The sequence below is a fragment of the Phyllobates terribilis genome, unplaced genomic scaffold, assembly GCF_046119375.1.
Source record: "Phyllobates terribilis strain yellow unplaced genomic scaffold, ASM4611937v1 Scaffold_5__5_contigs__length_657084704, whole genome shotgun sequence".
Lineage (NCBI taxonomy): Eukaryota > Metazoa > Chordata > Amphibia > Anura > Dendrobatidae > Phyllobates > Phyllobates terribilis.
This window is the reverse complement of record NW_027362765.1, coordinates 149,462,357-149,473,831: the sequence shown is the minus strand read 5'-3', so window position 1 is coordinate 149,473,831 and position 11,475 is coordinate 149,462,357. Positions and strand designations below refer to the sequence as shown.

At 45.5% G+C, this 11,475-nt stretch overlaps 1 protein-coding gene across 1 annotated transcript in view; it reads left to right on the top strand.

Annotated features, from left to right (window-relative positions):
• Positions 1-1,242: 1,242 nt before the first annotated feature.
• Positions 1,243-11,475, top strand: part of MYO1D (myosin ID) — a 97,451-nt gene continuing 87,218 nt past the window's right edge. Inside the window, exon 1 of the mRNA XM_073683172.1 lies at positions 1,243-1,936. Coding sequence (XP_073539273.1) covers positions 1,842-1,936 — 95 coding nt within the window. The 5' untranslated portion in view covers positions 1,243-1,841. The remainder of the gene's footprint in view (positions 1,937-11,475) is intronic.

Here is an 11,475-nt window from a genome sequence, read left to right as displayed (position 1 = left end):
AGCAATGTGCCCGTTACAAAAAAATTCAACTTGCAGAACCTCAGGGCTCATTCACGCGTCTAATTTTCTTGTACGAGTGCTATCCATGTTTTTCCCGAATAGCACACATACCTGGGATAGTCTATGGGGCCATTCACATGTCCGATTTTTTTCCTTCGGAATGGAGACATGTCCGATTTTGATCTGATGGTTGGATCAAAATCAGCACTGCAAGTCTGTGCCTCCATGAAAAAAATCAGACTGCACTCAGATGACATTTGAGTGTGGTCTGATTTTCACAGACTGTCAGAAAGGAGAAGGTGGAGAAACTATTTTTTATTCTCTCCACGTACGAGAAAAACCGACGACACGCTGCTCAAAGTCTGATAAAAATATTCTGTCCGTTTTTCTCATATGTGGAAAATACCGACGTCTGAATGAGCCCTTAGGCTATGTGCACCCGGAGTGAATATGCAGGATTTTTCCCTCTGGATTTTCAGGACAGTCAGCATTTTACAGTAGCAGCAGCGTGAATAAGATTTCAAGAAAAACATTACAGTGGGGAAAATCTGCAGTGTATATAGACCGGCACTATAGGATGTGAATTTATGCTGCGGATAGCTCCACAGCTAATCTGGATTATTTCCACATTAAAATCCACAGTAAAAGAGTCTTGTGTGCACATGCGCTTATACGGTCTGAGCACTCACTCAGTTATCTACATTATTAGCTATGGAAAGGTAAGGTAACATTATAGCCATGAAAGTAGTGAATTATTGTATGTCACTGAGAGGCGATTATAGTGTCACCAGCCATTATTACACTGATTAGAAGATACACTCCACGTATGAGGGTTACAGAAATCCACAGCTATGTGACATATGGCCGGGCACACCCTGTACACATAGCTCCTCCGCCAGGTGCCTTCCTAGGAGACTGGTGCTCACCTGTTACCATCTTTCCACCTATACCAAGGTTGTTCCCAAACCCGCCCTGCTGCCCCATGCTACTCCTCCTAACTCTTCTCTCTATTCGCTTTCACTGCCCATATTGCTACTTCTTTTCCTTCCTTCCTTTCCAGCCCTCCCTCACTTCCTCCCTTACCTCCCCCTCCTATTTCAATAGCTGCTGTCATGCTATCCCACCCTCATCCCCTCCTCTCATACGTCTGCCCTCCCCTATACCTCACCTTTCCACTCACTCAGTCCGCCTGTCCTTCCCTTTCCCCTCCCTGCATCCCTTACCTCTGAAGCCTCCCTTTTCTCCACCTCTCCCCTTTCTCCTCCTCTCACCTCTCCCACACACTCTTCCTGGTCTCTCTATGGATGGACAGGAGATTGATCAGCAATTTACACAGGGGAGACACAAAAGACATCTAACCCCTGTTGGAACTGACAGCAGCTTGTCCAGAAGTGACCTCTCCTGAGACACCCTACCTGCACTGACCCAGACATCATCCTTTCTTGCACTGAGACCTTTAATGAAGAAGACTCACATCTTGCACTGAGAAGATTTTGTGAAGGAGACAACCCCTCTAGCACTCTACTACTGGTGTGATCTCCGAAAACTTCCTTTCTCCAGAAAGTCCTTTGAGACCTTTCTTCAGTTTTCCAAGAATTCTCCTAAAAGACCTCTACATCTTTGAGGCATTTTGCACTTGCAGATCACACACCTGGGATGACCATACAGTCTGGGTGTGACAGAGACAGGCTGTACTCCTGCAGGCAGGGTGCATCGGTGTGGTATATTGTGCAATTGTCTGTTTATGTTACTTTTGTATAGTTCTGCACTGATTGTGTAACTTTTGGATATAGTTTAAAACCTGCAATTGAGTTGGACAGAATTGGTTGTGGTGGCACATCATGGCAGAACAAGAGGGCTTGCAGTATGGCAAAGCAGACTTTGTTCTAATGGACTCTGTCACATTACCTGAATTTATGGATAATCTGAAACTCAGGTAAGTGCACCTGCATGTGCCCTTCGTTCTGTGAACTGTCACTTTTAGTAATATTTCATTTAGCTTATATAGCGCCGTTAATTCCACAGCGTTTCACATAGATCAGCATCACTGTCCCCATTGGGGCTCACAATCTAGATTCCCTATCAGTATGTCTTTGGAGTGTGGGAGGAAACCTGATAACCCGGAGGAAACCCACACAAACACGGGGAGAACATACAAACTGCTTGTAGATATTGTCCTTGGTGGGATTTGAACCCAGGATCCCAAGGCTGCTCTAATATGGGCTTTAATACCATATTAATCCCCTACCACTCCCCTATTGGTTCCTCACAACCTTGGTTTACCAAGTCCAGTAGTTATGGGTCGTGTTGACCAAGACCACAGCAGCCAGTTCCTAACTGGTGAAGATGGTGCTGCCAGTGTTTCAGAGACGAGAGTGGGACTAGGAAAGCATCATCATGGGCTCATCAGGGGATTTTAAGATAAGGGATTGTTCAGATGGGCGTATTAAATGTCCGTTTGCTGTGTATATGCAAAACTGATAGCATATGCACAACACAAGGACCAATGCAAATCAATGTGGTAGTTCTCATGAACGTTGTAATACATTGGTCGATGTAAGCATGCACTACTTTGGGTCGTATTCCAGATAAGAATCAACCATTATAAGTCAATGGGTGCTCAAAAAATGAATAAAATACAGGTTGCCACCCGTATGTCATGCGTTTTCCACGGATCCTTTACATTTATTAAGAAACCTGTATTTCACCTTAATTATTTATGAAATTGTTCATGTAAAAACTGAATACCTTACACATGTACAAAACATACTGATGGCACACTGACGTAAAAAACAGACCTAGGGATGTTACACAAATATAAAAACCGGACATACAAAAGTTAACATAGGTGTAAAAATGTCACTTATTTCAGGACGAAAATACAGATAATTTGACAAATGCTTCTTTGAACCCAGCCTTACTTTTTTTCTACATCTCTTGGCACTGGAGGACCGTCCGATCTAAAATAGGCATGTCATGTATCTGTTAACAACATCTTGTTGATGGTTTCCAGATAGCAATTTTTCTTTATGCAACACAAATAGAAAAATAAGTGATCACAATAAAAGTAGTAATGCACATAGGATGAATTTTACACTAGAGCCATTGCTAGGCACACCTCTGTTTAGCAAACAAATCCACAGTACAGGGCTACAGGTGCAATGGTATGCGTCAATGAAACCACCATAATGTACAGCTTTCACTTTTGTAAAGAGAGCAAGATCGGACTGGCCCATGGGGAAACAGGTGAATCTCCTGGTGGGCCCCCCACACACCTATATGAACAATAGTTGGCACAATACACTTGATGCACTACAAATACAGGCAGCATCTAAACATCGAATTAAGATTACCCAGTATGTTATTACCTTGGAGAATATTTGTGAATGAGAGTAATGTAATATTTGCATGTAACTAAACAGTGGGCCCCCAGAGTCAATGTTACTGGTGGGCCCTTGGCATCCCAGTAAGAGCATCACTGTACAGGCATTATCATGGTAAATGTATAGGTATTCTATTGAAATAACTATGAATAATGATGTTTAGGGTGGGGCTACGTTGTAGGGGAGATTTATCAAAAGTAGTGCAAACTGGAGTAAGTGCCCATAGAAATCAATGAAAAATAATAGATGAAATTGAATTACTGTGGGCAACTCGTCTACTTTTCCTATGCACAACTTCTGATACATCTTCTCTCACCCCCTGTATCTTTAATGCTAGCCTCAATCCCAAGGCATCAAATACACATTTACCGTTTTATTATAAGAGTGGCGTGGCCAAAATGTGGAGGTTATGTATATATGGTTTGTTACTGTATTCAGGGGCTCCTACTGACAGTCTGTTGTACAGATGTGGCAGATGTTAGACAGTTGTTATTATGTAGAAGACATTTTTCCAGTGCACAGCAGACTTCATGTCCTCCACGTACAAAAAAAACATTGGATGTTGCCCAGGTTTAAATGGTTGATACCAGAGAGGAATTGCTTAAATAGTTCACATTTTTGCAACATAGTGAATTATTATTAACTCCCATCCTGACCTGATAGCTGCAGGATATGTTGGGAGATGCTGTTTTGCAACAGTTAAAGAGCCACAGGTTGAAGAGTCGGCAGAAAATGACCTGTTTTATATCAAGTTATTATGTTAAACATTTTTTTTCAAGAATTTTTGGATTTTTTAAAAAATATTTTTATGTAATTAGCTGCTGATCAGCCTCATCGTTGGCTTGTACTGTAGAAATCCCTTTTCGTAGTCATCTTATTGTCACAGTATCTGTTTAGCAAAAACTGTAGGTGATCCATTTCCTTTGTGTGCTGTCATCAGGCACCTCCCCGTTGCTCATCATGATACCGCTTTTCCGGTTTTCCCTAAAGTGTGCACGTAACTTAAGCCTGTTTTCAGCCTTTGTGAACTTCATCTTTTCTAAAAATGCCCATAGGCCTTCAATAGCTTGTTCCTCCAGCAGCTATCCTGTCTGACCCGCCCTGCCATACAAATGCATGGATCCTGAATGAGTAGAGGAAGGCTGGCTATGCACATGAGAGGGGTGTCAGATGAATATGCGTTTAGCAGACAGCTAGGTCTTCTGACCCCCATACATCTGAGCACTCAATTTGGCCAAGCATTTGTGTGTGTTCAATGGGGAGAGAGGAGAAAGATGCCGTCAGCCACATCTGGCAGCTGCCTACCTCCAATGAAAATAAAAGGATCTGGCAGTGAAATTCCAATTCCCCCAATTCTTCTCTTCCCTGCTATTACCTTTTGGGGGAGAATCGGGATGCCTCCATTACATCAGATGGTCAGTCAGTCCCACCAAAATTGATGAATTCAGCCAATTTTCATCTAATGTATTTTGGGGACATAAGTCGCCGCCAGGCACCTCTGGCAGCTCCTTATCTCACCTAAAATACCCTCCTCCCTATCCTTCTTTTCCCCAACATCATCTGTTGGGAAGAGTGTCGGAAGACCAGCAGTACACGTAAGATAGTCATGTTTGACTGACTTTTTTTTTTTTTTTTTCCCCTCTCTGGCTAGATTCACACACATGTAGCCTCTCTACTGAGCGCTGATGGTCTGCAAAGCTGTTGTGATGTCTGAAAAAGATGGACATTGCTGGGCTGGAGTCCAAAGTGACTTCATCAACCCCATAATAGTTAAAGGGATTTTTCTGCTTTCAGATGATCTTGGTCTGCAGATACAGTTTGTTATTAGAAAAAAAGAAAATGTGCTTTACTCACCATTCTTGGGTCCAGCATTGTCACTTTGGTGCCGCTCCCAGTGTCTGGTAGTGGTTGCAATGCTGACGTAATGTCAACAGCATGGTACCCAAATCAGTGAGGTCAGCGGCTCAGAGCTGGGTGTTCTGTCTAAATGGGTAGAGCTGCTGAGCTCACTGATTGGCTATTGATGTGGCGTCAGCGCTGCAGACATCGGGAGCAGTGCCACAGTGTCAGTGCTGGGGATTGTTAGTAAAGTATGTTTGTTTGTTTTTTTAACTGATTGCATATGGGGACCAAGTTTATATGAAAGGGGGCAACTCCTTCAATGGCTCGGTCAGGGCACTATCAGGGTTTCCATTGGAATTCTGTTCTTCGGGGACTCAAATGGAAACTCCAATGCAGTGTGCAATGGAGAGCGCTCGATATGTGTCATCCTAATATGAAGGGGGTCTTTAGTCTGTAGAGCAGATTGGTAGGAAAGAGCACATATCATATGTGATGGACCTCAGATCTATACTCCTATGAAACTGGGATCCAATAAAATGTATGTGGCGCCCCTGAGGGTTCAGTCGCCACAGGGGTACTGCACCTCAGAATGAGGTGTGGTATCTCCTCTCCAAGGTAAGGATGGAGCACCACACAGGACCCCAACCACACACTCAACACTACACCACTCCAGTTCTGCAGGGGGCCTAAAAGCACCATAGTGCTGCCCCGGTCCTGAATGGAGGAGTTGTAGGGAACCAAAGTTAGGGGGAACCAAGTAGTGAGTGAGGGTGGAGGAAGCATTTTACTTTAGCACTTGATAGAATCATATATAACTGGAGGCCATCTTAATAACCGGGTCTTTAGTCGTGGGTCTTTGGGACGGCAAGTCAGTACGAAGCTGCTGCCGGCTGGAGGGTCCACGGTTCCCGGTCTCAGGCTTCGAGACGGGGGACTGGGGCAGAGTTAAAACCGGCTCTGTCCCCGGTCAGAGTCCAACCAAGAAGGCCCAGAAGGGGAGCAGAGGAGTTAAGCTACACAGGCGAAAGGATCTCAGGAGGTGCGGACAGAGCGGAGTCGCCACCTGCATACCTTATTCTGGCCCTGCCAGAGAGACCCTGCCGCAAGAGGGGGTACCGGTCCCCGATTATCTGACTTTGCACTTCACGTCTCTGTCGGAAAAGTCCGGAGGTTTATGTGGATCCCAGGGGATAGGGACGGAGCGGAGTCACCACCTGTATCCCTTAATCTGAGTTCATCCAGAAGGACCCGGCCTTACGCCAAGTTCTCACCACTAGTAACCAAGAAGGGCACCCAGTCGGTCCGGGAGCTACAAGCTACCCATCAAGGACATCGCAGTACCCGTACGGGACACAGTGGGGGACACAAGGCGGGAAAAGCTACAACAGGTGAGGAACACTTTAGAGCGGGGGTCCTGTCAAGCGCTCCTGAACTACCTGGAGTGTGCTGAACCCCACCCTGGCGGCTGCAGCTCGCCGTGTGACAGCAGAGAGAAGCTCTGAATGAGAAAGCACCACTGTGAGTAAAGACTTGGATGACTTCAAATATTGACTCTGTCTGTTCTTTCCTCCGCGGCTCTGCACCCGCCCGCGCTCCGTTCTGCATTCCTTCTCCTACGCTGCCCTGGGGCCCCGCTCCACCTGTGGGGAGCCGCACCAACTAAGCTGACTGATCACCGGCCTCAGAGGACTGTAGCAGCGCTGGTAATCCTCACCAGACACCACGGGTGGCGTCACGAACATTCCCCTTTCCCATACACCTTTTCCCCATTATTCCTTGCTTTTAAGAGTGACCCCAGGGTACGGGCTCGGGAGCTGACCACCGCGACATCCCCCCCCAAAAACTAACAACAAGGCCTGGGTGCCGAGTGGTCCCCATCCCATGGGCGCGTCATGTATCTCCCCAATCAATTTTGTCTTACTCCCTCTGCAAACACAAGCGGTGTCATATATAGCCGGCCTTATCTGTTGGCCCTATGATGACTTGGTATACTGTGACCTCCTATCAGGGGCCTGCATAGCAGTCACATGTGAAGAGTGGCGGTGACATTATCGAAGATCACAGATCACGTGATCAACATATGTATCTGCGTTAGATTGCACATACTATATATGACAATTGGGCAGGGGCTGCTTTTCCTTTCTCCCTCGCTTCAGCCCGTTTGCGGTACTAATACGCCTCGCACCTCGCTTTGACTCATGCAAATATCATTTTGTATTGCCGTTTGCTTTCCAATCCCACTATAATCCTTGTAAAGTGAATATTCTGCACATTTCTCAGGAACTTTCCAAAGCAGATCCCAATATATTCTTAATGTTTGGTCTTGTTTTTAGTAATTATGTGCAGGACTCAGTCGTCGTCCTCCTCCTCCTCCTCCTCATTCAGCCAGTCCACCCCGTTCTGCCCCTACTTTCTCTTGGCACTGAGTCATAGGTGAACGCCAAGTGGCATTTTCTTGTGATTTAATGTCTGGGAGCTCAGGAACCAGATAGGAAATGACGATGCCAGAACACAAACCTCATATTGTCACTGCGAAAACTTTTCACTTTTTTTCTTAACTTTTTGTTTATTTTTGCAAATTTAACAGAGCGAGCGGCTCCAAGAGACGGCAGAAACCTTTTTAATAAAACTGTAATGTTTACTTAAAGAGCGGTCTGCTTCTCTTCCATTCTTTAAATATAGAATTGTGCAATGTCCGTGAGATAATCGAACGACCTTCCTCTCCAGTACAAAGGGTATGAATGGCAGTGACACTCATTGCATGTAGTCAGTAGGGAGAACAAGGGGGGCAGTGTTATCTATAGCGGCACAATCTATAGGCGGTATTTTGAAATCATCCACATTTCTTTTCAAGACGTTCTGTTTTTGGATGCTGGATGAAATATTGTCTGAGTTGCATTTTCCGAAGACATAATACACTTTCCTTTGTGTAAGCATAAGGAGGTTGTTAAGGATTAGGCTGCGTGCCCACTATGCGTTTTTCAAGCGTTTTTGCCGCGGAATTTCCACAACGAAAACGCTTAAAAAATGCTTGGTAATACGTGCCCCATGGTCCCCAATGATAATCCGCATGTGCTGTGCACATGCTGCGGAAATTTCCGCTGCGGATTATCATTGCGGAAAAAATGAACACCACGTCCATTAATTTTGCGGACACGCTGCATAATTGCGGCAATTGACTTGCATTGAAACGCATATTATCCGTGTCAGCACATTTGCACATACGGATAATATGCGATTATATGCTCGGATGGTACCCGGGTTTGGAGAAGAGGAGACTCTCGTCCAGACTCGGGTACCATAGAACCTGTTAAAAAAAGAACTTAAAATAAAAAATAAAGATTACACTTACCTTCCGATGTTCCCCGGTATTTTCTCCGCTCAATCTGGTCTGTTGTATGGGTTGCAGTGGTGTGAAGGACCTGCCATGATGTCATTTAGTCATGTGACAGGTCATGAGACCGCTGATGTCGGCAGTCGCGTGACCTGTCACATGACTCAATGACGTCATCGCAGGTCCTTTCACACCACCGCAACCCATACAACAAGCCAGACGGAGCGGAGAAAATACATCGGAAGGTAAGTATAATCTGGTAAAAACTAAAGATTATACTTACCTTCCGATGTATTTTCTCCGCTCCGTCTGGCTTGTTGTATGGGTTGCGGTGGTGTGAAAGGACCTGCGATGACGTCATTGAGTCATGTGACAGGTCACGCGACCGCCGACATCAGCGGTCTCATGACCTGTCACATGACTAAATGACATCATGGCAGGTCCTTCACACCACTGCAACCCATACAACAGACCAGATGGAGCGGAGAAAATACCAGGGAACATCGGAAGGTAAGTGTAATCTTTATTTTTTACCATTCTTATTCTTTTTTCTTTTTTTAACTATTACTTGGTCACACTATATAAATCCATGCCGGTTGCATGGATTTATATAGTGTGACCAAGTTGCCAAGCACTTTCCAAGTGATGCTAAAATCGCCTGGAAAACCGCTTGTCAACCCGCATGTGGAAATGCATGCACAAACGCTTCTTCTACCTGGCGGGAAAAACGCATGTAAAATCCGCATGCATTTTTCCCGCCAGGGAGAAGCGGAAAAAATATGCAGCATTTCTGCATCGTGGGCACATAGCCTTAGAAAAAAGGGGTAATTTTTTTCCCCAGAAACAGCTGTACAGATACATCCCACAGGTAAAGGTAGTGCGGTGTCTGGCAGAAAAATCCCTTTACGGAGGCCGATCATAGACAATGCTTATTTATCAGCTGATGGCATATTTTATGGGGTCTAGAAAATAATTGTCAGCATCAGTAGCCCATCTCCATGTGTGAACATGACTGGCTTCAATAATATACAAACTGATCGTATGTCGCCATACAATTTGCATTGGCCTGTGTAAAAGGGCATTTAAACCTTACCAGAAACTGTATGTCTGAACACATTAATAGCTTTGTCCTGTTATCGGTGACTAGGGCTTCCACTAGGAATTACGGGGCCCCGTTGAGACTCCGCCCAGGTGCCACCCCAGCTCCGCCTCCACCCCTCGAACGTTCCACAGTCCCACTGCCCACTCTTGGGAAAAACTCTACTTTCTGCACCACGTCTTCACCAATCACACATTAACAGTTCCCATTGAACACCACATCACATACATAGCCAGCAGCTTTTGTTTTGGCCAAAAGATTTTTTAAGCCGCCACCACGACAAGGTAGACTCTTCTGGCCGGGCCTTACTCTACTCTAACCTATTAAACATTTCTTATAATACCCAATACTCTTTTAGATATATTTTTATTCATGGGAATGTGTCACATCCATTTTTAAAATGACCAATAATACCACATACAAGGGACAAATACGACCACCCTATGACCATATCACATATTACCACCACATAGTGACCGAATAATACCACATACAAGGGACAAATAACGCCACACCATGACCGGACCACATATTACCACCACATAGTGACCGAATAATACCACATACAAGGGACAAATACTGCCATACCATGACCGGACCACATATTACCACCACATAGTGACCGAATAATACAACATACAAGGGACAAATACCGCTACACCATGACCAGTACACATATTACCATCACATGGTGACCGAATAATACCACATACAAGGAACAAATACCACCACACCATGACCACACCACATAGTGACCAAATACTACAATACTGACAATACATTAATAAAAAACAGAATACTAATATTACCATCAGTACCATTATACACAGGATCTCTGTAGATAGTATACAGTGTATAGTGTCAGTGTACAGATAACACACCGACTCACCGGTGACGTCTCTAGTTGAAGTCTTTCATCTTCACTTGTCCTCTTCATCCAGCACAGTCTGCCATCACTTCTTCCAGCCAGGACTCGTCTCTGCATAAAATAACAGTTATATAAAGCAGTTTACAAAGCACATTCCCCAATTTTACCTTCAAAAATAACATACATCACAGCAGTAATAATATCCTTTAATTTGCCCCTACAGTAATAATGTCTCTCCATCCTGCCTCTTTGTCTCCATATTCTGCCCCCCATTGTCTCCATATTCTGCCCCCCATTGTCTCCATATTCTGCCCCCATGTTTTCTTCGGCTGCCCCCCATGTTCACCATCCTGTCCTGGTGCGCCGGAAGCACGATCGCTGGCGCATGTTGGTGACGTCTACGCCAGCGATGTGCGCGCTGACATCAGGTTCACTGAAAGGGCAGAATGCTGCCACTCGGGCCCGGTGAGTAGAAGAACTGGGCCCCGACTCTGCTCACCGGGCCCCATACGCCAGTAAGGGCAGTAATGCCCTGATGGCGGCTGTGATGAAAGCCGGCCGGTGGTTGCAGCTCTCTGGCGCCCCCTTACCTCTCAGGTCAGTCAAGGTACTGCACCTAGAGAAAGTAGTGCCCGGAAGCTGCAACCAGCGCAGGGAACACGGTAGTGTGTTATCCCTTCAACGTCACTAAACCGTAACGTCACTACACAGCACAACTCGCTAGCGCCCTCTTAGCCTCAGGTCAGTCAAGGAACTGCACCTAGGATAAGCGGTCGCCAGGGAGACTGTCCTGTAACCTACTGGGTATCGGGGCCCTCTGTAGTGAGGGCGGTATATATATCTTCCTTGGCCGCGCCAGGAATATATATATCTGAACCTCCGACCGTCACTACCAGCCTTCCCCAATCCCCAGTTGGTATGCTGCCACCAGTCCCTATTTTAGATATAC